Source organism: Anabrus simplex, chromosome 3 (assembly GCF_040414725.1).
Source record: "Anabrus simplex isolate iqAnaSimp1 chromosome 3, ASM4041472v1, whole genome shotgun sequence".
Taxonomy (NCBI): Eukaryota; Metazoa; Arthropoda; class Insecta; order Orthoptera; family Tettigoniidae; genus Anabrus; species Anabrus simplex.
Window position 1 is genome coordinate 38,829,817 of NC_090267.1, and position 27,808 is coordinate 38,857,624.

The following is a 27,808-nucleotide window of genomic DNA, read 5'->3' on the forward strand; positions in this document are numbered from 1 at the left end:
GGCTTATCTTCTGCTCAACAGTTTTTCACTTTCTGTTCCAGAAACATAAACAGGGGCAATTAGTGCCCATACTAAATGGTCTTAATGCAAAAAATGAAAAATATTGAACATGATTAGCCATGAACAAAAGGCTAAGAGGCGAAACACTTGCACTCCTTCTAGAATATTTTAAAATCCTAATTGGGTTTATGGCCCAAAGATACAGAGGCTAAGCCTATTCTACGCCGGGGTGACTAAATGAGAAACATTAAATTCCAAAAGAGTGTTAAGAATTTTAGATGACTAGAAACTATAGCACCCCATACCAAGTTAAATGGGAATCAACAGAGGCTAATCACTCTTTGTTCTCATGCATTACATATTTTCCAATAGGGAATAGAACAGAGTCCTCAGACCGGCCAAAAATGCTACATTTAAATCACCAGGTTTAGAAATTTACATAAAATAAGAGGTTTGAAACCTTCCCCTCAAGCTATCTGCCAGAGCTATCACATGTTATGAAAATTCTGCCATTACCTTGAGTTGCTGGACCTTTCGAACGTCGTCTGCGGCCCCTGCCCCCGAATAACACGCCGCACTCACTAAACCGGCGCGATGAAGATAACAATATTGCTCTAAAGCGCCCAGCTTTTATAGTATTTCGAGGGGAAGTTTCCAGAACTCTTTACAGATAGGCTGGATTTTAGTACACACTCCCAATTTGAATTGGCTAGCGAAAATATTTACAAATTTCTGATTGGTCGATAGCTATTGAAGAAGGAAACAGCAGAAGTGTAGACAACTTTGATACATGAACAAAACAATCTTCAAAAACTAAGGTTAGCCAACGGTAAAAATAAGTTTTCTACAGAAGGTAGAAACATCTAACAGTTAAAAACCCAAGTATCTTGCATAACATAAGTTCAAGTTAGATAACGTAGATGGCTTTGTAGAAGGCGCGCAGTTGAACTGACCGGAGGTGTACCCCCGGTACAACAACAACAATAATAATAATAATAATAATAATAATAATAATAATAATAATAATAATAATAATAATAATAATAATAATAATACAAAGCAATTTAGTATTGATTACTATAAGTCTACAAGGCATTTTAACATTGTTCGAGCTTGTTCGTTATCTTTTCTAATAACGTTCGTTATTACTTCTATATCAGAGGAGGGGGTAAAAAGAGTCATTAATGGAAAACTAAAACCCAAAAAGGCTAGCGGTCCAGATAACATCCCACCTTATATAATTAAAGGATGTGCAGAAATACTGCTTCCACAGCTAACCTTCATTTTCAACCTTTCATTAAAAAAGTCTTGCTTCCCTCAAAGGTGGAAGATATCAAAAATTACACCAGTTCCGAAGGTAGACGTTCACGAAAATATATCTAACTACCGCCCTGTTTCCATTATTGACGCCTTTGCAAAAGTATACTAACATATACTATATTTTAAGATCTATAATCACATTAAGGCAGGTATTTCAGCATTTCAGCATGGATTCTTACCTAATAGATCTGTTATTACAAATCTTGTAGGATTCACTCAGACACTGTATGATGTATTGGAAAACAACGGAAGAACGGATGTGTCTATATAGACTTCGAGCAAGCATTCGACAAGGTATATCATAAAATTCTTGTCCAAGAAATGCACCAGTTTGGGTTCTCGAAACCACTACTTCGAATGTTATGTACTTATCTGAAAGATCGACGTCAGTTTGTGTCTTTTAAAGGCGAAATCTCAGACAACTTCATTAGTTACTCCGGTGTTCCTCAAGAATCTAATTTGGGTCCCCTTCTATTTTTAATTTTGATTAACGACTTGCCGAATAATCTTCGTCATGCCAGTTGTTTGCTGTTTGCTGACTATGTAATACTATTTAAAGTTATACATAACAAGAAGGATGAGAATGAGCTACAGCAGGACATTGATCGTGTTGTACAATGGCGCGATATGAATCATATGTCTCTTAATGTGAAGAAATGTAAATCAGTAACTTTTACCAGAAAAAGAAAGGTACGATTGCGGCGTACTACATAAAAGATACCGAACTAGAAACAGTTTCGGCAATAATAAGAGACTTAGGAGTAATATTTGATGAAAAATTAACATTCAACGCCCATATTTCAAAAATAACGAACGATGCCAACCGTATGCTCGGGTTTATAATAAGGAATTCTAAATTATTTGCTCAATCATCGATTGTTATTCAGTTATTTACTAGCCTTGTTAGGAGTAGATTACAATATCCATCTGTAATTTAAGACCCGTGTTCTAAAGAACAAATACATACTTTTGAAGTTGTTCAAAACAAGTTTTTGCGGTATCTGTATTATAAAACAAATGAGATATTTTGCCCTTTTGATACATCAACACGGTATTTAAGAAGTAACGTTAACCTCACGTCGTTGCGCAACAGAAGAATCATTATTTCTCTAAAAACGTTAAATGAAATCGTAAGAAATAAATTTAATTCCAAAGAACTGCTCAATTTTATCTCCTTTCATGTTTCACGAGCTGGAGTTCGCATGAACACAGTATTTCAAGTTCCGAGATCTAGAACATCTCATCACTTGAACTCGCCATTTATTAAAATGCTACGAGTTTACAACACATTTGCTGCAGGAATAGATTTATTTTCAGAATCACACACTGTCATTAATACACATTTAAAGGCCTGTATTTCTAATTTCTAATTTATTAATTCAGACTCCTTTTTCTATGTAATAGGTGCTCTTTAACGTATTTATTATTATAGTCACTTACTACTCTAGTTATATCCTTGTTTCAATTCCAGTATTTTCAATAGTGTAGAAATAATCTTTGATGTACCCTGGGTTGTCATTTTCTCTGTATATGTGTTTTCCATTCATCTTCTCCCTTGTCTTTATTATCTTCAGCATTATTATTATTATGTATCATCTTTACTTACATGTATGCATTATAAGTACTGTTGTGTTAAGAAGGTACTGTATTGGGCCTACTGCCTGTGTACTTTCAAAAAGACAAATAAATAAATAAATAAATAAATAAATAAATAAATAAATAAATAAATAAATAACTTATAACATTATAAGAAGTGTAAAATGGTCCGACTCCTTGGGTGAATAGTCAACGTTAAGGCCTTCGGTTCAGAGGGTCCCGGGTTTGATCCCCGACCGTGATTAATTCTTCTGGCTCTGAGCTGGGTGTTTGTGTTTGTCCTAACACTTTCCTCTTCTTATTCAGACAACACACCACACTACCAATCACAACGGAAACACGCAGTAGTGATTACCTCCCTCCACATAGTTGGCGTCAGAAAGGGCATCCTGCTGTAAAAGAGGACCAAGTCTACATGTACGACACAGTTCGCGCCCGTGGCCCCACAAGTGTGGAAGAAGAAGATATATTGTCCAAACTCCTCACTCTCACGCAAGTGACAATGTACAGTACTACCGAAAGACTCCAGTAGGCTAGACAACCTCTAAGGTTGAAGGTGACTGAATGGTCTTGCAGGATTACAAGGAATTGAAGGGCTAAGTATAAGAACCATGTAAGTCCAACACGTCAGACTTTCAGAAGAGCAAAAAAAAGTGAAGAGGATATTCTTGAATAAAATGTAATTGCAAATATGTGTGACATATTGCTTCTAAGCGAAGGAAAAAGAAAAAAACATTTTCCCTTTGCGAAAATAAAATGACCGTAAATAATTCTCCCGGTCATGGCCATTCATCAGCGACTGCTAATTTCAAACGGCAATCAGCCATAATACATAGCCGGCACAGTTGCTAGGTAACACTGTCTGACCATCCATCCATACCTTACATCACGGCCTGCACGGTTGCTGTGGTTACACTTCCGTCACAAATTTTGTAGCGTCACATTACACAAATTTTCGGATGACCTCCAGCCGTAAGTTATATTTAATGGTGGTGGTGATTATTGACTTGAGAGGAAGTACAACTAGGCAACCATCCTCTATATAACACTAATCAGAGTGAAAGAAGGAGGTGCAGTTTGGAACGAAATAGGCTTAGAAATGGTTATCGAAGGAGAAATTGAAGGAACTTACTAGGAAATTGAATCTAGCAAAGAACTCAGCTAAGGATAACATGACGGCGAACATAATTGGTGGTCATACAAATTTCAGTGAAAAATGGAAGTGCAGGTATAGGTACTTTAAGGCAGAAAAAGGTTCAAGGAAGGACATTCCAGGAATCATTAATGAACAAGGGGAGTGTATATGCGAGGATCTTCAAAAGGCAGAAGTATTCAGTCAGCATTATGTAAAGATTGTTGGTTACAAGGATAATGTCCAGATAGGGGATGTGAGTTATACTAAAGAAGTATTAAAATTTACCTATGATAACAATGACATTTACAGTAAGTTACAAAAGTTGAAAAGTAGAAAAGCAGCTGGAATTGATAAGATTTCTATGGATATACTAAAGGCAATGGGTTGGGATATAGTACCATACCTGAAATACTTATTTGATTATTGATTGGTTGAAGGAGCTATACCAAATGAATGGAGAGTTGCTATAGTAGCCCCCGTGTATAAAGGAAAGGGTGATAAGACATAAAGCTGAAAATTATAGACCAGTCAGTTTGACATGCATGGCATGTAAGCTTCAGGAAAGCATTCTTTCTGATTATGTCAGACATGTTTGCGAAATTAATAACTGGTTTGACAGAAGGCAGTTCGGGTTTAGGAAAGGTTATTCCACTGAAGCTCAGCATGTAGGATTTCAGCAAGATATAGCAGATATCCTGGATTCAGGAGGCCAAATGGACGATTGACATATCTAAGGCATTTGATAGGGTAGATCATGGAAGACTACTGGCAAAAATGAGTGCTGCTGGACTAGAAAAAAGAGTGACTGAATGGGTGGCTATATTTCTAGAAAATAAATCTCAGAGAATTAGAGTAAGCGAAGCTTTATCTGACCCTGTAATATTTAAGAGGGGAATTCCTCAAGGCAGTATTATTGGACCTTTATGTTTTCTTATATATATATCAATAGTATGTGTAAAGAAGTGGAATCAGAGCTAAGGCTTTTCGCAGATGATGTTATTGTGTACAGAGTAATAAATAAGTTACAAGATTGTGAGCGGCTGCAGGGTGACCTCGATAGTGTTGTGAGATGGACGGTGGGCAATGGTATGATGATAAACGGGGTTAAAAGTCAGGTTGTGAGTTCACAAATAGGAAAAAGTCCACTCAGTTTTAATTACTGCGTTGATGGGGTGAAATTTCCTTTTGGAGATCATTGTAAGTACCTAGGTGTTAATATAAGGAAAGACCTTCATTGTGGTAATCACATAAATGGGATTGTAAATAAAGAGTACAGATCTCTGCACATGGTTAGGAGGGTATTTAGGGGTTGTAGTAAGGATGTAAAGAAGAGGGCATGTAAGTCTCTGGTAAGACCCCAACTAGTGTATGGTTCCAGTGTATGGGACCCTCACCAGGATTACTTGATTCAAGAACTGGAAAAAATCCAAAGAAAAGCAGCTCGATTTGTTCTGGGTGATTTCCGATAAAAGAGTAGCGTTACAAAAATGTTGCAAAGTTTAGGCGGGGAAAATTTGGGAGAAAGAAGACGAGCTGCTCGATTAAATGGTATGTTACGAGCTGTCAGTGGAGAGATGGTGTGGGAGAACATCAGTAGACGAATAAGTTTGAGTGGTGTCTTTAAAAGTAGGAAAGATCACAATATGAAGATAAAATTGAACTCAAGAGGACAAATTGGGGCAAATATTCATTTATAGGAAGGGGAGTTAGGGATTGGAATAACTTACCAAGGGAAATGTTCAATAATTTTCCAGTTTATTTGCCATCATTTAAGAAAAGGCTGGGAAAACAACAGATAGGGAATCTACCACCTGGGCGACTGCCCTAAATGCAGATCAGTAGTGATTGATTGATTGATTGATTGATTGATTGATTGATTGATTGATTGATTGATTGATTGATTGATTGATTGATTGATTGATTGATTGATTGATTGATTGATTGATTGATTGATTGATTGATTGATTGATTGATTGATTGATTGATTGATTGATTGATTGATTGATTGATTGATTGATTGATTGATTGATTGATTGATTGATTGATTGATTGATTGATTGATTGATTGATTGATTGATTGATTGATTGATTGTCTTCTTAATACTTTGTTATATGACTAATTCTTTGATGATTGAGGTTAGACATGAAATACTTCATTTCGAGGCAAACGGCCTTTAATAATTAAAATCGCTCATTTCATGCCCACTTGCCTGCCATCTACAGAACCTGCCTACAACTATTTACACGTTGTGAATGACCTCCAGCGCCATCTAAAAATAAGGACTGAACTACCTGAAGCTAGCTGCAGACTGGAACTAAAAGCCCCGTTGGACTTTCACCCGGGTGGATGGAACTAGGGATGGCGAATTTTTTAAAAATACCGATATACAGTATTGGTATTGCGATATATTGAAAACTTATTTTCGATAATCGATATTTATTGCACAAAATATATCGCTATATTCAAAAGATATCGATATATCGCTAATGATAACCCAAGAGTCCAAGACCAACTACAATATCATCAGACCTCAATGCATATATATCAATATTGGTTTATTCTGCCTGTGCACAAGACTGCTTGGTTGAGTTTATCTTGCTACTGGAATTCGCTGTTTAATTATCCATGGAATATATCCATCATCGGCTGCTAATTTCAGATGACCACCAGCCTGCACGGTTGCTAGGGTTATACTTCCGTAACACAAATTTGCATTGACTTCAGCCACAAGACATATTTATGTCAATAGGCGCCAGTAGTCGAGGCATAGGTTCTGAATAAGCAGCTTTTTGAAGGAAATAAATGCACCTGTAAAAGAGAGTGAAATAGTGTCAGTAATGCTTGATGAAGTTCATATAAACCTCGTAAATTAATAGGAATGGCTGAAAATAGTTAAGAATATGATCCAGCATCTACCGTGCAAGTAGGCTATTTATGGCTTTATCATTGCCTTCTGGGAATAATGATGTCATTGGTTTTTTTCTGGTGAATAACACTAACTCACTCATTTAAGGTGTTAGAATTCATAGTTCAATTAGGTTTTGATATTTTCTACTTTACTGCTGATACCATTTTACACAAAATATGTTGGTCATTAATTTGATTCTCTTAATTATCTCGTTTTTCTTGGAACCGCCGTGATCCCCGTTTTATAGAACTTCAATATAATTTCAAATCCTTGTATTTTGGAAAAAGATATAATTTGATATCGAGTTATATTGATATTTTGTTTTGATAATAGGATATCGGCATGTCGATTTCGAAGGAAATATCGATATTTTAGTATATCGGAACGACCCTAGGTGTTATCGTTGTCTACGAGATAAGTAAAGGCCTCTGCATGCACGGTCTCTTCAAGTACTAAATTGACAGAGTAGCAGCAGTTCAAATAGCGGCGCTGGATGTCAGGTTTTTCCCTCCATTCCTCAGCACGATTCCAATTGGCATTACGAGAATAACTTGCACGTAAAATCACATTACAAATATAAAACATTGCGTTTTGAGTAGGAAAGATATTTTTATGACGTTTAATGAAGAAAAATAAATGTATCACCCAGTAATTCAAGATGAGCTCATACGAATCAGGTAGTATAAATGCAACCGGAAAATTTGCGTCCTAATAAAAATGAAAATACTCCATAGTATATTTTAAAACACAGCAGTATTCACATAGCCTATGTCGATGAATGCAGAGTGGGTCTCGGCCCACAAGTGGCTACGGCTGGTCCGTGGTCCAACAGCTCTGCACTCCGACCGGCTAACCCAGCAGAGGAGGGGTTGCCACGGCTCTACCGCGGCTGACGGGACAGGACTGGACCTCACGGCTGGTCCCCACTGTCGGCTGTCCTGAGAATGGTTTTCCGTGGTTTTCCATTCTTCTGCACTAAGGCGAATGCCGGGACAATTCCTAGTAGAGGTCACGGCCGCCAATCCCCTTACCATCTCCTAACATCTCCTTCACCGCAACGAATCTCCCGGTCTGACCGTCTAAGAGGCCCGTCTCCTCCTTCAGTGGAGGAATGGAAACATTTTAGTATTAGTACATAGCCTAGTTTTACCATCCAAATACGATGGATACCCTGGAAAAAAGTGTTGGCATTGATTGCGGCTAGTTTTAGTAGAAATGCTAAAGCACGTGCTTTCAAAATGTTCACTTCATACTACAGATTTCGAGGAAGGTTGCCATACGCTATTTTTCTCGTCACCCCGAAATGATATAATTTTGACCCATTTTTCTCTCATTTGCTCGTAGAAAGAAATGCCACTACCTTTCTGAAGTTTACTTTGGCAGAATGGTACACAGCAATAACCCATCGTTTATCACGCGCAATAAACATCCTGTAAATAGAATGTTTACAATAGATACTCTCTCGGCTCTTGTATATTTATCAATATACAAAAAACACTTTCTTAATGTAAATTCTCAGCTTGTTTAGTCATTTGACCGGGTCAGGAATGAAACGAATGAAGCCCCATCTAGCGGCGAGGATGGGAACTGTGCCGTCTGCCGAAGCCTGTCGCACTCCTCTGGGGCAATGATTAATGACTGACTGATGAAATTAAATGATATTGGAGAGTGTTGCTGGAATGAAAGATGACAGTGAAAACCGGGGTACCCGAAGAAAATCCAGTCCTGCCTCCACTTTGTCCAGCACAAATCTCAAATAAAGTGATCGGGATTTGAACCATGAAACCCAGCGGTGAGAGGCTGGCGCGCTGCCATCTGAGTCACGAAGGCTTCTATTTTCTTAATCTTACGTTTAAATATAAACCATATACTCACCACAAGCTGAATACACAAATCAATGCCTGTTATAATTACTTTTAAAGCTTATCTCGCCTAAAAACTCACTAACTTACCTTTTTGCTTCACAGTTTCCATATACATCTGTGTTGTTAAACAGTGGAGGGCTACCACGAAGTCTATCGGCGACTCTGGAACTAGAACGTATTTCGCGCTGTGTAAACTGCCATGCGGAGGCCTTTATTACTAATCACGTAGGCAACGGTGTTACATATTCCGCCGTTTGTATTCGAATTATAGTCCAGCCTATCAGAGGCTCAGAGCAATGTATTGATTAGATTGGATATTTCCAGGTTGCAATTTCACCTTCACTAACACCATCTCTTATAGAATTATCGGCGTTCTCTAGTGCGGATGTTGTTAATGAAAATAATAATTCAAGAAAAACGACACATTTATGGAAAAACCGACATATTATGCGATAAATTGAATCAAAATTTCGGTATCGATATATCGATAAATCGAAAGGAAAATATTTAGAAAAACCGATATATCGTTGCCATCCCTAGATGGAACTGCAGTAGTGTGTCAGACTCCGTGCAGAGTGGATGTACTGTAACGGTTCAAATCCCGTTACAAGATGATATCTGTATTTTTATTATTGTATGATTTTATCTGGATTTTATTATTATTATTATTATTATTATTATTATTATTATTATTATTATTATTATGTCAGTATTATTATTATGTATCTGTGATATTGTACTATTATTGTAATTATCCGTTTTATTCAATTTTGCAATTGCCTGTTGCTTACAAGATTGCACTTAGATGTATACATATATACGTATGTGTAGTATAACACTCAATACCTGTACAGTGAGAATTGTTGTATATATCAGAGATTGGAAGTGACGTTGTGATATTGCTAGACCTCTGGCGATTCTGCCAAGTCATCGCCACTCCATGGCTACGTCATTGTTTTTATTTAGATATGCGCGCACGGACTCGTCGCCGCGGGGCTATTTCACCACTGGATGTAATATCTGTCGCGTAGGTGGGAGTATGTCATTGTTATTTCTGGAGATTACGTAGCTGTGTCAACCAAAGTCTATATAAGGTGGGTGGACATTGTAGCGTCAGTCATTACTTATACGGATGCAGTACAGTGAAGTAGTCTACTAGATCAAGAGGCCTTAAGTAGTCAGCCAACCAGTGTGAACGAGAGATGGTGAAGACTCAGTGAGCCATTATTGGTCATTGAGAGAGTGAGACCAAATGGTTGGTCCGTCACTTAGTGGAAGACGCGGACGCAAGGCTTACCAAGGAGTCAGAGAAGGCAACCCTGGACCTGCCAAGAGGTCATACCATATTGACTTACAAAGAAGTCAGATGATATGGAGAAGAAGCAGTCTCAAGGATGTATCACCACGTTAGGCGTGACACATCTACAGTAAACACCAGAGCAATGGATTACGTCGTAATTACACTCAAAGTGTTAAAGGTACAGTCAAGTGAATCAGTGAGGGAAATATTTCGTATAAATTGTTAAATGTCCGGTCAAGAAGAATTCAAATTCATGCCTAGTTTCTTTCAGTTGCAATGTCATAATTTCATATTCTCATCTGTTTTATCGCAACAAGACTCACTATTTTTTGATATATTATTTAAAGAATATATATTGTTCTATCAAACGAATTCAGAGTTTCATTTCATTGACAGTAAAATATCTTAACCTCTAAATCAATGGGGAAACCGAACGCCAATCTCCTTTTCCCAGAACTGATATGGTATGTTGTCAAAAGTAAGCTTATTACCCCACACCCTAGAGATGGTCAAGAGTCTCATTCTATTATTGCTGTACTGAGTGACAGCTGGCGCCCTTCAAATAACGTATGTGTAAGTAAGCAGGTAACAAGTAAGTGTGAGTACAAGGTTCGACGAGTGTGTGTTTTGTTTAATGAATGGTAATTTTCAGATTTTCCATTTTAAATGCAGCTATTCATAATTTCAATTAAATGCAGTTTCATATGTTTCAAAAGTTAGTCAGACAGTTAGGAACATGTTTACAGTACCGAGGCAAGAACACCATGCGCGCATCAAACAGGTGGTTCGCCGGAGTCGCAATGCCAACGAATGTCACAGAAAGCTTGTGGAAGCTGTGAGAAATAATGCCCTTCCGTACCGAACTATGCGAGATAGGCAGCAGTATTTCAGCAGCGATGTGCAACGGTCTGCAAGACCTGTTAGGCTGCGTGCACACCGAGCGCGCTTTGCATACTGTGTCGCGTGTAGCGTGAAATGCTATGCATAGCGCAAGGCGTGCTTGCTGTTCACAACGAAAACTCTACGCCGTGCTCTCAGCTTAGTTGGGCGCGAGGCGTTTTAGGGTGGTCACAAACTAATGCCGTCATTCAAGTACACTAGAAACAGTTTACTGATGGATAACAGTTACCTAAACTTGAAAATTAGAAGAATCGAAAGTGGGTTCATGAATTTAATGAAGAATGAATTACTTTCAGAGACTTCCATCGTTTGTACAGAGATGCAAGACTTTATCGCGAAAATATTTATTATTACTTAAGAATGACAAAAAATACCTTTGACCTCCCAAACCTTGCAACTGAAATGTGGCGACAAGTAGCAGAGAAGTATTGGGAGAAATGCAATTTTCCCAATTGTCTAGGAGCACCGGGCAGCAAACACGTGGAAATTAAATTTCCGACTAAATCACTCTCTTTATATAATAATTATAAATAGTATTTTGCAATATTGTTACAATTAGCGTACACAATTTATCGTCGTAAAAAAGGTGGAGTAAATGTGTGATAGATATAATTCATAAACAGAAATATTTACTTCGAAGCCCACCACTAGCCTGCAGAATGAAATTCTTCATGTTACCACCACCCTCCATTGGCAAAAGTATAAACCGATATGACAGACTCGGGAGATTCTATGCACTTTGTCACAAAGTGTCCGGCTACATGGCTAAATGGTTACCGTACTGGCCTTTAGTCACAGGAGTCCCGAGTTCGATTCCCGGCAGAGTCTGGAATTGTAATAATGAGTAAATTCCATTGGCACGGGGGCTGGTTGTATGTGTGTATTCATAATCATTTCATCCTCCTCACGAAGCAGGTCACCTACGGGAGTCAGTTCAAAAGACCTGCACCTGGCAAGCCGAACTTCTCCTCGGACACTTCCGACACTAAAATCCATACGCAGTTTCACCCTGTCACAGTGTTAAGCCCAGTAAAGTGTGACAGAAGAAGTAATATTACAGTATATGTTTACTGTAGGAATGCGATAAAACTGTTGTAGATACTTAAGTCCACTTATTTTGCAAAACAGTTACATTTTTATAGTTTTTGTGTGTTGGGTTCCATATTTCGTCTCTTTGAAACACTGCATGAATAATTTCTTCTACCATAGCTTCAGAACCAGCTAGGTAACGCTAAGCAATTAACCAACACTGCGCGTTGTATGGCGCTTCGCTTAGCTGTAAGGTAGGCGTTCAGCGCAGCAGAGCGTGGACGGTGTAAACACCTGGCTTAGGAGCAAAGCACTGGTTATGCTTAGCGTGACGCTTAGCGTTGAGCAACACGCGGCACTAGTCAAGCGCGCTCGGTGTGCACGCGGCCTTCGTGTCTGGACTAGGATTGCCAGGTGCCCCGTATTATACAGGATTTCCCGCCATTGGAAGTCAGAAGTACAGTACGTCTGAGTAACAGAGGGCCTCAATTTGCAACTCATAAATAATTAATTTTATTCTAGTAAACAACGAATACCCATATAAATACCACAAAGTCCGAGAACTAAACATTGAAATAGTAAAAGAATTCAAATATCTCGGAGAACGGGTTAATTGGAATGCTGTGAAATGCAAAGCAGTGGTATCCAAGGAAACTAAACGTAAACTGGCCTTCCAACTAACAAAAGATACATACAACAAGAAATCCCTTTCATGGGGAACCAAAGTTAAACATAAAACAGTGATTAAACCAGGAACACTAAACATGAATTTCTAAAGGCCAGATGGAGACACTCGAACTAAAAGAAAGAAAAAATGTAATAAGGTTATAGGACTAACAATAAATTGAGGAAAATAAAATAATATACATCAAGAATGGAAAATTCTACAAGAAAATTGAAAAACTCTCGGATACTATGCGGAAAGGAAGGATAAATTGTTACGGTCATATTCTCAGAATGAACTCTAATAGATTAACCAAATAAACCTTTGACTTCTTCCGTAACCGCGAAACAAAACCCAAATGGTTTAAAAAGACTGAAAAATACATAGTAGAATTAAAAATGACAGAAAATTCACTATTCATTCGAAAAGCTAAAGTAATAATAATAACAACTAAAGACGAAAATATAAGGTTCCAAGACAAATACACATTAAAAGCCAAACCTATTATCCCGGAAGACGGAAGTAAACGAAGATCAGAAAGATGTAGGAAAAACTGGGTACGAAGAAAAGAACAACACACAGAGAAATTATTGATTTAACGCACCCCGAAGAGGATGGAACGAAAGAAGAAGAAACGCTAAAGTATGAACTTTATACTCTGTAGGCTACCTATAGGTGACCTAAAAAAAAGAAACCATATGAAATGTAACCAACATTCTTGGAAAATTATTCTCTATGTAGCCTATATAATATACAAAAGCGAAAAGCGTAATTTGCAATATTTTCCGTAAAACTGGGTAATACGGTACATCTTTCAAAACGTCAATACAACTGTCATTTTCTTATGAAACCCCTGTTTCTTTACAGCTATTTTACGAAAATGGGAAGCGTAATTGCCTATCTTTCCGTAAAGTTGCCCTAGGCCTACAAACTGCAATATATGTTTTTATACTTTTACTATAAAATCTTTGTTTCTAATGTACATTTACAACTCTTGTCTAGTCCCGTGGACCAATATGTTTTCTTGTTATTCCAGGAACACACGGTGGTATTATAGTGCCTCCATCCTGGATTGTGAAACTTCCGCGAAGAGGAAGTTTCAAATCTAGCCTCCGAAAATCGCCGAAAAAGAAAACGGCGAGTAAAAAGAAGAGTAAAGAAAAGGTAAGTGGAAAATTCAGTGTAAGATACTTAAGGAATATAAACTTATTTTAATTACAAAATTCCCTCAGTTGAAGGTTGCCACAGTGGACAAAGCATAACGAAACAAATGAAATGATATTAGATGACTTCTCTACTTTCCTTGAAATCTGTTGGGGCATTTCAGACCTTGACCAACCTGATTCACATAGTAGGGACCACTAGTTTTAGAGTTGCTAGATCTTTCGCATATGCCTATACCTTACAATGAGAAATGTTGCTGAGGGATGCTCAGTTGTTCTTATAGCCCATACTTCATGCAAAGAAGTCACGTAAACCGATCAACTCCTTTTGCTCGAGTACCGGTAGGCCTATTCTGATAAAAGGCATGTACAGTACAATATGTATAGTACGACACTAGTACACACGGCTTAGACCATGTGAATCTTGTCATAACATGAAGATGAGAATTTTACAGATAAAACTCAGATGAGTAACGTATAAGTTTCGTAATGCAATGTAGCAACATTGAAAAGCCAGGTTGTAAGATTCACCAAGAGGAAAACTCTCCTCAGTTTTAATTACGGTGTTGGAGTGATGCAGCTCATGGGGACTGCTGCAAGTACCCAGGTGTTAATATGAGGAAAGATCTTCACTGGGGTAATCACATTAAGAAGGTTGTAAATAAGGGTTACAGGTATCTTCACATGATTATGATGGTATTTAGGGGTTGTAGTTAGGATGTAAAGGAGAGGGCGTGTAAGTCACTGGTAAGACCCCAATGGTTCCAGTGTGAATAGTGGTGGTGGTGGTGGTGATGGTGATGGTGGTGTTGATGATTATTTTTTTAAGATGAAGTACAACTAGGCAACCATCCTCTATATAACACTAATCAGAGAGAAAAATGGAGGGGATCCGACACTTCGAAAAATGAATATATCGGCCAAAGAAAGACTAGGGCTACGAAGAGCGTGAAGTGAAATACTCCCTAGGCCTGCAACATAATAGCGTTGGCGTCGGAAAAGAACAAATGTTGACCATGGAAGATCGGATAGGATAGATGAAAATGAGAAGCCTGGCACAAGTAAGTGGGGAAGCAATGCCAGGACTCAGCTAAAGGCCCCGTGATCGCCAACCCACGCTCCCAGGTTGAGAGCCCCTGGGGTCCCTGTTAGTCGCGTCTTACGACAGGCAGGGGATACCGAGGGCGTTATTCTATACCCTCCACCAGGATTACTTGATTTGATAATTGGAAAACATCCCGTGGAAAGCAGCAAGATTTGTTGTGGGCGAGTTCAGACAAACTAGTAGAGTTACAAAAATGTTACAATAATTGGGCTTGGAAGATTTGGGAGAAGGGAGACGAGCTGCTCGACTAAGCGAAATGTTCTGAGCTGTCAGTGGACAGATGGCGTGGACTGACGTTAGTAGACGAATGAGCTTGAGTGGAGTTTTTTTTTTTTTAAGTAGGAAAGATCATAATATGAAGTCCGGCTCCATGGCTAAATGGTTAGCGTGCTGGCCTTTGGTCACAGGGGTCCCGGGTTCGATTCCCGGCAGGGTCGGGAATTTTAACCATAATTGGTTAATTTCCCTGGCACGGGGGCTGGGTGTATGTGTCGTCTTCATCATCATTTCATCCTCATCACGACTCGCAGATCGCCTACGGGCGTCAAATCGAAAGACCTGCATCTGGCGAGCCGAACTTGTCCTCGGACACTCCCGGCACTAAAAGCCATACGCCATTATTATCATAATATGAAGATAAATTTGGACTTCAGGAGGACTGTGTCAAGTATGCAGTCATAGGAAGAGGAATTAGGGAATAAAATAATTTACCGAGGGAGATATTTACTAAATGTCCAACATCTTTGAAATCATTTAAGAAAAGACTAGGTAAACAACTGACATGGAATCTGGCATGTGGGTGACAGCCATAAGTGATTCCACACTAAGCTACCTAAATAAAATTGAATTTTCACTCGGACGGCTGAGGCTCGAATCCCGGTCGATCCTGGTTTGGAATTTTCACGTGATACTACTTGGCATCAGAAAGGGCAACGCGAAACACTGGGGTAAGATTAATAAAGTTTTTTAAAATATCTATTATTAATTGCGAATAAGCCCATTTAGGACTACGTCAAGTGCTTAGAGGCGCTTGTATGTCCATATTTCTTTTATTCTTTTCCAGTGGGCTTTTCTCTGCTTGACCCAAGTTGTTGATTTCGTCGGTCCATTTCATAGTGTCTTAGTATTTTTATGGTATCATCATCACCATCATCAGTGTTTTTTCTCATTTTTAAAGGGGTACTCTCAGTTCTAGTTGACAAAACATCGCGATCTTACAATTTTTGGCAATTGTGCACAGTCCGGTTATCACTTTTCGGGATGATATGTAAGTAGAAACATTGATTACACTATTTTATTTGTAGTCAACATGTCAAGGTGGTAAATGCACTCAGTATTTCTAATCATTTTACCTACTTATTTACTCATTTTGCTTAGTGCCGAGTTGCCGACCAAGAGAAACTGAATCGATAGGTCGATTTAAATCGAAGATTGCTCGAAATTTTCTTCAGCTTTTGTGAACAGCACGTTGACGCCAGCTGATCGATGAACTTTCAAGTCGGAAGTTATATTTGCCGGACTAGATAGAAATGTACTATCTTCTGTTTTCATAAACAGTCTTCAAATTTTTAAGGGGCACATCCCTGCGTTCCCCCTAAAAAAAGCCCTCATCATCATCATCAGATCCCTTTAGAACGGTAGGTCCTACTAATTTAGGAAAGAGAAGAACTACATGTACCACTCAAATTCATTTTCTGTCAAAGGGCCGCTTAGAGAATGGCTCTTGACAGTTTTAGAATGAGCAAAGTGGAGAAGTAGCTCGCTCAACTAGTCACATCTATTTAGGTTTCTATTCAACCACCACTGTTGTCTCTGCTGGAGTACTGGTCTCATGGCACAGTTGTGTTGCTCTCCCACACTGTGACACACTCATTTCAAGTCTCTTCGTAGTAGAATATAAAAACAAAGGGACTGTGTGAAATTCCGTTTAATTGGTTTGATTACTGTAGGGATGTATTTCTTTTAATAGTGTTTACGTTGATTTTATTCATATTTAATGTAAAGAGTGTGCGATTCAAATTAGTTCAGTTACCTAACTATGGATTTTCCTATTATTTCGAAGAGTGCAATGGCTTGTTCTGCAAGTGGCAAAAAAGAAACTTTAATGGCATAGAGCTAATATGAAATATGAAGCTAAATGAAGGGTTACGTTGTAGAATACAATAACTGCTGTATTAAAGCCATAGATTGAGAGAACTGATCAATTGAACACACTTGGAGAGTTACGAAGGCAGACTGGGAGCGTGAAGGCTTTCTGCAGGATAACAGAAGTGAACTGATTACACTGGTCTAAAAAAAAGATCTGTCCCAAGAGCAAAAAAGACTGTTTCTGGAAGATAATTCGTCCCCGAATCCAGATCTAATTTCAGAAGTTCTGGATCGGCCTCAGTTTTCATGTGATAGTAGATTTCACAAATGCTTACGTCAGCCTGTGTATTAAAGTATCAAGGAACACTCAAGATACGGTAGAAATACATTCTAAAAGTGCTACCATGTAATTAGGTATATCAGTAACGCGTCAGAAACAACCACATTGCTAATAGAAGGAACAGTAACATTATCAAATAACCAACAAAAAGTGAAATTGCGACCCTCGCAACGCATGGCCATTACATCACATATTGATACATGCTTTCAGGTCTGACAGCTCCTAAAACCATACCTAAATTGGCTAAATTACAGTAGTGTGGTCGTCTGACGAGAAGTTGCGTGGTTACGAGGTTTGAGGCATAAGCATGGCTGCCGAACATGAGCCTAAACAGGGGCGCAGCCAGGTAGGGGGGGGGGTCCATGGAGTTTTTACAGAAAGAAAATAAACAGAAACTGACAATAAACCAAATAGACATTCAGAGATATAATTGTAGAACCAACAGATCTGGAATTTACTTGTATCAGTGTCCTTATAATGACAAGTCATTCATGCACCTTCATTGTGTTCGACAATCATTTTGTAACTATAAGCCCCCCTTCCCCCCTCCCCCTTCGGCCGATCAAGGCTACGCTACTGGCCTGACAATAACATCTGCTCCATCCCCGGTGACTTGCGAATTGAGATGTTGTGAAGTTTCAAGATGGTAGTGCAATTTTGCGTTAGTTATGATGATGATGATGATGTTTGTTGTTTAAAGGGGCCTAACATCGAAGGTCATCGGCCCTTGTCTTAGTTATACATTTACTGTACGTACTGTATAATGAACAGTTTGATAATGAATATACAATGATTCAGGGAGCACGTATTGTCTGTCACGACTGATGTTTGTAGCCAAGAGTGTAGACCCTAGTACAGTAGGTTTATCTGTTACTGGTGTCGTAGCTAAAAGTTGCCGCGACTTCTCTTGAGACTGTATATGCGTTCTCCAATATTTATATCCGACTGTAAAAAGTGGGTACCGGTACCGGTATTAAAAAAGCCTTCCATTCTGAACAGATAAGTTAATCACTCACTGAAATCTTTTCGAAGTTCAAATTTCTGTGATAGACTGTGGACCCAAGTTCAGTTACTCATCTGCCAGAGCTCTTGGGAAGAGCACGTGTCATCCAGCGTGCTAGCAACACAGCTTGTAAAATAAGGTCAGAGTCGTTCTCTCAGTGGCTCAGCGGAAATAGCGACTATCCTCTCATCATAATTTGTGTGAGGGGATCAATTCAATTTTGTTTCGAAAGTGGTATGTGAGAAAACTATTGTTTTGCTTTCCATGTTTGGGAAGTGTCTATTTTAGGTTAATAAGCTGACCTAAATGAATGAAAATGAGATATGCCAGTACTTACGGTAATGTTAAGGCTAGTATAACATAAATGTTTTATAACACAGTTATGTAAGTCTCAATATATAAATCGCTGTAAAACACTTACAACACACAGACAAGATCAACACTACCGAACTGTTCGACTGGCCATTTGTATCATCAAAGGGAGATTGGCTGCTGGCTGGCTGGCTGGCTGACGATACCTTTAGGAAGAGCCATAGCCGAGACGACAGAGAGAGAAAGCTGCTTCCCCGTGTCCCACCTCACGTCCCGCTAGTCTTCTCTTCAGCTCGCATCTATACACACCAAGCGACAAAGTTGCGGAACACATGTATCGCGATAAGTTCCAGGGATGTCCTGCGACTTTTTTTTCCGTGTTTGGGACTGTCCCGATACAAAAGTTGCATGTCGCAGGTCTCCCATTCGAAATGGGATACATGATACAAATGTTGCGCAAAATGATGTAGTCTGGACGTGTCGCGAGACAAAGTCCCGGGACACACCGATGCCAGTGTGCAGATAGCCGCCACGTGTTGGTGTTTGTGTTTCGTGTTCTGTTGTTTTGTGATGGAAACTATTCTAAAAATCATTGAGGATTTACACACCCTCCCTTGTCGTTGGGATGTTATGTCTACCGAGTATAAAAACAGAGAAAAAAAGGAGGGAAGCAATGGAGTCTCCGGCTAAAAAGTTCACTATGTCTATTCACGAGATGAAGAAAAAGATTCACAACATTAAGAGCACATAAAGCAATTTCTTGAGCCATTTCGCGCCGATTCCTGTGGTGCAACTGGTTCTATAGATGTGGACGCGGGGCATTGTATCGCTACAGTCTAGGGACGGTGTCTCGCAACTGTCCCCATACAATGTCCCGCGACTTTGTCGCTAGGTGTGTACTAGCCTTTAGATACCAGTAGTTTATGTCTTTTCAAAGTTGATATGCCACAGCATGTAAGGTCCTTGTTTCACCCCTGAAGTAGATTACATCACTGAGTTATTATAATAAGGAAGAGGAAATTGTGGTCAGAGTAACTAGAGCATTAGGTTAAGCTGGGAAAGGAAACTGAGAATAAGAGTGACTTACATATTTAGACAAGGTCACAAACATATCAGTAGAAGACTGTATACAGTGGTTAGGGAACAACAAGGTGTATGAATATACCTTGAAGAACAGAATGCTTGGAAGAAGGTTAGAAACATTCACAAAACATAAATGCACTGATAGGTCATTGTAGTAGTAGTAATAATATTATTTGCTTTACGTCCCACTGACCATTTTTACTGTTTTCGGAAATACCGAGATGCCGGAATTTCGTCCCACCAGAGTTCTTTTATGTGCCAGTAAATCTACCAACATGAAGCTGACGTATCTTCAGGATCGAATCTGACAAGTTGGGGTCAGGAGGCCAGCACCTCTACCGTCTGAGCCACTCCACCCGGCCGGAGTCAGTGTAAGTAACAGAATGGAACAAGCAAGCGACAAATTACGTCATATAAAGACAGATCAGAATGTGAATAGAAACACATAAAAGGATAAACACATCAGATTACCAGCACTCCTGATGAAACTGGGACAGTACCGGTATCTATCCCCCCACCCGACTTTTGACCCTACTTTTCAAAACCAAATCAGGTCGCAGATTGATCTGATTTTGGCCGTCATACATTTTCTTGTCCACTTCACTCTTTTGGCATTATCTCTTCTGCCATAATATTTAACATCTGTGACAGGTTATTAATTTTTTCTTGTTCTCCCTTTTCTTGTCTCCTTGCATGATATCATTGTTGTAAAAAGCATTTATTTACTGGACACTGTGCTAGTTCACTTTACCTATATAGGTTATATGTACCATCAGTCATCAATCAACCATTGATCTGCATTTAGTGTTGTCACCCAGGTGGCAGATTGCCCAGCTAGTTTTCTCTTAAATGGTTTCAAAGAACTTGGAAATTTATCAATTTACGTTTATACAGTAAATAATTCCATTCCCTCTTTCCTAATCCTGTAAATGAATATTTGCCCTTTTGAATTCAAACTTTATTTTCATATTATCATCTTGCCTACCCACTTTTAAAAGCTCCACTTAAACATATTCATCTACTAATGTCATTCCACACCCTCTCCCCACTGACATCTTAGAACAATCCACTTAGTCGAGCAGCGTGTCTCCTTACTTCCAAGTTTTTCCAGCCCAAAGTTCGTAACATTTTTGTAACACATCTCTTTTGTCAGAAATCATCCAGAACTAATTGTGCTGCTTTCCTTTGGAACTCTTCCACTTCTCGTGCTGACTAATCCTGGTATGGGTCCCATACACTGGAACCATGCTCTAATTGGAATCTTACCAGAGATCTTTGAATCTTACTACAACCCCTAAATACCTTCATAACCATATGAAAAGATTTGTAACTTTTATTTACTAACCCATACGGTACCATTAACTAAATAATAATAATAATAATAATAATAATAATAATAATAATAATAATAATAATAATAATAATAATAATAAAATTCATAGGCCTTGCCAATACAGTTTATAGTTTACAGGAGCAAACTTTTCCATTTCTATTTTCTACAGCCTCAGTCCTGAAACGTTTCTAACGTAGTTAATGTTAGGTACTGTATACCGGTCATTTAGATGTTACTTGTTCAAAAACTATAGTACTTTAGGTATAGTATAATCAATGTAAACAAATGCTAGTGTTTCTTATAAAAAACTCCCACCCCTTATATACACATTTATAAAATTGTATCAAGGGCCCATACATGCTAAAAAAAAAGGCTCTGATTACATTAGTTTAGTTTTGTGCTTGGTGATGTTAACATGCTCTAAACATACGAATGCCATGGACCTTGGAAAATAAGCTTTATTCTAATATATCCAAGTGCATATCGATGCTCGTAACAAAAGTCCTATCAGATATTCTTACAAATTAGGTGTGGAAACATTACAAATAGTAACAGGGAAAGGAGACATTGGAGTAATGTTTGACCCTGAGCTGACTTTCATCCCCGATATGAACAAGATCATTAGCTAAAATTACCGACCCTAGGATTTATAATGAGAAATGTTCTTTCACTAAAATTTACACAGTGCAACTGTACGGCCAAAATTTTAATTTGCGAGCTAAATTTTGAACCCAAGCTGCAAAAATCACATTGAAAGCTTAGAACAAGTTCAGAAACTATTTCTCTAACCCTTGTACCTCAAAACAACTGGCACTTACCCAATAGGAGGAATTTGCTTAATATCCAGCTGGGCTGGGAAGCTCGGATGTTAGGGGACTGGCTTTCTGAGCCCAATTTGGCAGGTTTGACCCTGGCTCAGTCCGATGGTATTTGAAGGTGCTCAATTACGTCAGCCTCATGTCAGTAGATTTACTGGCACATTAAAGAACTCTTGCAGGACAAAAGTGTGGCACCTCAGCATCTCCGAAAACCATAAAATAGTAGTTAGTGGGACAAAACCAATCATATTATTATTCTTTATATTCAGACTTTCTGTATTACATGTGAATGTTATAATCGACTTCTTTCAGATGACTTACGTTAATTTTCAGTTTCTCTTCAATCAATCAATCAGTCAATCAATCAATCAATCAATCAAACAACCACTACTGATCCACGTTTAGGACAGTTGCCCAGGTGGCAGATTCTCTATATGTTGTTTTCCTAGCCTTTTCTTAAATTATTGCAAAGAAATTGGAAATTTATTGAACATCTCCCTTGGTAAGTTATTCCAATCCCTAACTCCCCTTCTTATAAACGAATATTTGCCCCAGTTTGTCCCCTTGATTTCCAACTTTATCTTCATATTGTGATCTTTCCTACTTTTAAAGAAACCGCTCAAACTTATTCGTCTACCAATGTCATTCCACACCATCTCTCCACTGACAGTTCGGAACATACCGCTTAATCGAGCAGCTCGTCTCCTTTCTCCCAGTCTTCACAGCCCATTATTTGCAACATTTTTGTAATGCTACTCTTTTGTCGGAAATCACCCAGAACAAATCGAGCTGCATACTTTGGATGTTTTTCCAGTTCTCGAATCAAGTAAACTTGTGGTCTTATTGGAGACTTATATGTCCTCTCCTTTACATCCTTACTACAACCCCTAACACCCTCAGAACCATGTGCAGAGATCTGTACCCTTTATTTACAATCCCATTTATGTGATTACCCCAATGAAGATCTTTCCTTTTATTAACACCTAGGTACTTACAATCATTCCCATAACAAACTTTCACCCCATCAACACAGTAATTAAAACTGAGAGGACTTTTCCTATTTGTGAAACTCACAACCTGACTTTTAACCGCATTTATCATCATACCACTGCGTACTGTCCATCTCACAACATTATGAAGGTCGTGTTGCAGTTACTCACAATCTTGTAACTTATTTATTACTCTATACAGAATAACATCATCTGCAAAAAACCTTATCTCTGATTCCACTTCTTTACTCCAATCATTTATATATACACAGTTCAAAAAAATTAGGGGAACATGTTTTTGAACTATGCTGTACTCCACAAAACAATATCTCACACCCAGGTATTACCAACTAAATCTTCATTGATACTGTATAAGCTTTTGGGCTTATACCGTGTCAAGAAAATAAGGTGAAATTCTTAACGTTTCGCAGGGAACTGTGCTCTGCGTCCTCAGAAGAAATCTCGACTGTCCACGAGAAAGGCTTCTTAAACAATGACACTTTAAATTTGGACTTATAATAGAAGGGGAAAATGGTACATTCATTCACCACCAGATGACCCCCAGGAGGTGGCAACGTTAGCGTTCGAAGCAGAAGCTGACCGAACCATCACAATCAGTCTAAGTGGTTCACATAACGTGTTTGCTTAACACATGACATTGGCAGGTGTATGGGATAGACACAAGCCTGGAATGAAACATCTGGTGATGAGGAACGTACGAATTTGGAAAACACTGTGATGAAATAACAATAGTGAAGGGACCAGGAAGGGAACTACCTACGTAAATACTTAATGGCTGGCAACGAGGTATCACTTAATTGATAGCCGGTGTCCCTGTTGAAATTGTAAGGATTTCTACGTATTTCCACAGCTTCCCGTATAATCCTGGACCTGTAGTGTCTAGTGTGGGTAAGAGCTCAAGCATCTTGGAACATGACATCATGACCCGACGATAGAGCATGCTCAACTATGGCCGATTTGTCTGGTTGGTTGAGACGAATATTACGTTCATGTTCTTTGATACGGGTACCAATGGACCGGCATGTTTGGCCGATGTATACCTTACTGCAAGTACAGGGAATTTCGTATACCACAGGATGTAAAAATGGGGACAATTTGTCCTTGGTTTTATGTAATATTCGTCTCAACGAACCAAACCTTTTACTGATAGTTTTTTTGTCAATGCCGCCTCAGTCGTACAATTGCAAGATTCATAACTGAATTAGATCTTCGGGAAAAACAGATGAGGATCCTTGGTCTGCAGCAACTGTGCTGCAATTGTATTTACTGTCTCATGTGGCATTAGCCTATTTTCTAGAAATATAGCCACCCATTCAATCTTTTTTCTATTCCAATAGCACTCATTTTTGCCAGTAGTCTTCCATGATCTACCCTATCAAATGCCTTAGATAGGTCAATCACAATACAGTCCATTTGGCCTCCTGAATCCAGGATATCTGCTATATCTTGCTGAAATCCTACAAGCTGAGCTTCAGTGGAATAACCTTTCCTAAACCCAAACTGCCGTCTATCAAACCAGTTATTAATTTCACAAACATGTCTAATATAATCAGAAAGAATGTTTTCCCAAAGCTTAGATGCAATGCATGTCAAACTGACTGGCCTGTAATTTTCAGCTTTATGTCTATCACCCTTTCCTTTATACACAGGGGCTACTATAGCAACTCTCCATTCATTTGGCATAGCTCCTTCAACCAAACAATAATCAAATAAGTATTTCAGATATGGTACTATATCCCAACCCATTGCCTTTAGTATATCCCCAGAAATCTTATCAATTCCAGCTGCTTTTCTAGTTTTCAACTTTTGTATCTTACTGTAAATGTCATTGTCATCATAGGTAAATTTTAATACTTCTTTAGTATTACTCATCTCCCTTATCTAGACATTATCCTTGTAACCAACAATCTTTACATACTGCTGACTGAATACTTCTGCCTTTTGAAGATCCTCGCATACACACTCCCCTTGTTCATTTAATGATTCCTGGAATGTCCTCCTTTGAACTTGTTTCTGCCTTAAAATACCTATACATACCCTTCCATTTTTCACTAAAATTTGTATGACCACCAATTATGCTTGCCATCATGTTATCCTTAGCTGACTTCTTTGATAGATTCAATTTCCTAATAAGTTCCTTCTCTCCTTACTTTCACAACCAATTCTAACTCTATTTCATTCCAACCTGCACCTCCTTCTTAATCTCTTTGCTTCTCTGTTATAATATAGTGGATCTTTACCATTCCTTACCACCTTTAAAGGTACAAACCTATCTTCACATTCCTCAACAATTGCTTTAAATCCATACCAGAGTCTGTTTACATTTTTATTTACCATTTTCCAGGGATCATAGTTACTTTTTAAAAACTCCCTCAGGCTGTTTTGTCAGCCATATGGTACCGCCTAATAGTCCTAATTTTAATACCTTCCTTTCTTTCACATTTATTTTTAACTACAACAAAAACAGCTTCGTGATCACTAATGCTATCTATTACTTTGGTTTCTCTATAGAGCTCATCTGGTTTTATCAGCACCACATCCAAAATATTCTTCCCTGTAGTTGGTTCCATCACTTTCGGAATCAGCTGCCCTTCCCATATTAACTTATTTGCCATTTGTTGTTCATGCTTCCTGTCATTCACATTAGTTTCCCAATTGACATTTGGTAAATTGAGATCACCTGCTACTATCACATTCCTTTCCATATCATTTCCAACATAGCTGATTATCTTATCAAATGATTCTGAATCAACATCAGCACTACTCTTCCCCGGTCTGTAGACTCCAAAGACATCAAGTTGCCTATTATCTATTTCATGTTTTTCATCCTTAACTTTTTCGTAGCTCACAAATTCTTCTTTCACCAGAATGAATACTCCCCCTCCTACTATTCCTATCCTATGTCTACGGTACACACTCCAGTTCCGTGAGAATATTTCTGCATCCATTATATCATTTCTCATCCATGATTCGACTCCTATTACAATATCTGGTATGTATCTATTACATTACTAATTCAATTCCTTTGTTTACAATGCTTCTACATTTGAGCACTAACATTTTTATATCATCCCTACTTGATTTCCAGTTCCCTGTTCGCTTCACACCACTCCCTAGGCCACCCTGTTTCCCTGAATGTACCTGCCTATAACCCTTCCAAACAAGTTTCCTGACTTATATGTACCACTGTGGTTTAAGTGAAGGCCATCTGAGCGCAATTCCCTGCCTCCTTGTCCATCCCTCCATGTGAACTGGCTTGTCTCACAGCAGCGATTCCAGAAGTGTTGAATAACTGACGAAGAGACATTGAGATCCACAGCAACAGGACGAAAAGTCCGCCCTTCCTGGATCAAAGTGACGGCCCTTGTGACTTGAACCTCATTAAGATGTCTCATGGGATGTGCTGATTTACGTACAACGTGCTCAAATGTGCGCCATAGTCTGTATACCTCACAACGACACACGGACGCACCGCTATTCACTTTGTTTTGAGGGGTCGCCTGACATTTTAATGCATTGCTACGGCTACAGATGGAGTATAATTTCGATTTAACATACCCTGAGTAGCCAAGGTCTCAAGGTATGCTGTATGACCATTGGAACCCCATCTACCAAATTAATGTTCACATACCAGATGATACAAGAACATGTTCCCCTAATTTTTTTGGACTGTGTATAAAAAAATCATAAAGGTCCTATAATACTACCTTGAGGAATTCCCCTCTTAATTATTACAGGATCAGATAAAGCTTCACCTATTCTAATTCTCTGAGATCTATTTTCTGTAAATATAGCCACCCATCCAGTTACTCCTTTGTCAAGTCCTATTTTCAAGGTTTCCATAAAATGTGACTAAAATGATGGAGTAAGAAAATTGTATCTCAGTATTACTTTTTTCCCACTATAATGAAAGCAATACAATTTTTCTCACAATTTAATATTTGTGGGACATTGATAGTAGAAGAAATAGGCTGTGATCTAGTAGAGTTTATAATCCAATATAAATATATGAAAACCCAACTGGACCATGGCCTTCAGACCTAGAAATATATTTTACTATCATCATGACACTGACTGTGAAAGGCAAAGTTGTTCGTGGAATAACTAACCATGGTGAAGAGCCCCTCGATTATAATATAGGTATATTTCATCCATGAATTTTAGCATAAGACAAATGGTTCTAAATGAAATTAGCTAATAGGTCAACAGATAATCGAGGAATTCTTAGTGTATACCTATCTCATTTATTACATTGCTTCCATTCTCCTTTCCTCATTTAATTCAAAAATGATTCCCAAGATTTTATCTTTACTGTCGTTGAATTGCAAATATTTTGTTACTATTGATAATATTTATTTTTCTAACAGAATGAAAAGGACCAAAAGACTTTTGTGATAAAGCCCATCCCATCTGCTAGTGTGAAACCTGTTTTGGTGTTTATCAACCCCAAGTCTGGTGGAAACCAGGGAGCAAAACTGTTACAAAAGTTCCAGTGGCTGCTTAACCCTAGACAAGTGTTTGACCTGACCCAAGGTGGACCCAAGATGGGGTAAGTATCGCAGTAAATTGTAGTATTATAAGTGATATCTCAGTCATACTTTATGCATCGGAGGTGACTTAGGAAATCTCTGGAAAGAACATTTTAGAAGAACATATATGTATATATATTGTAATGTGGGGGCAAGCAGCAGGTAAATTACATAACTAGTAGCATTTATCTATGATTTATTCACTAACTCTAATGGCTAATCAATTACACAGGCACACAGTCACTCTAGTTAGCTCTCTCTCCTTCTCCCTCTCTTGAGAATTCACTCAGACACTTACAAGCTAAA

At 38.5% G+C, this 27,808-nt stretch overlaps 1 protein-coding gene across 1 annotated transcript in view; it reads left to right on the top strand.

Moving 5' to 3' along the window:
- The window catches only part of rdgA (retinal degeneration A), a 570,411-nt gene that overhangs the window by 398,674 nt on the left and 143,929 nt on the right, over positions 1 to 27,808 (top strand). The window contains exons 5-6 of the mRNA XM_068226570.1: positions 13,755 to 13,882; positions 27,341 to 27,522. Of these exons, the coding sequence (XP_068082671.1) occupies positions 13,755 to 13,882; positions 27,341 to 27,522 (310 nt within the window). The remainder of the gene's footprint in view (positions 1 to 13,754; positions 13,883 to 27,340; positions 27,523 to 27,808) is intronic.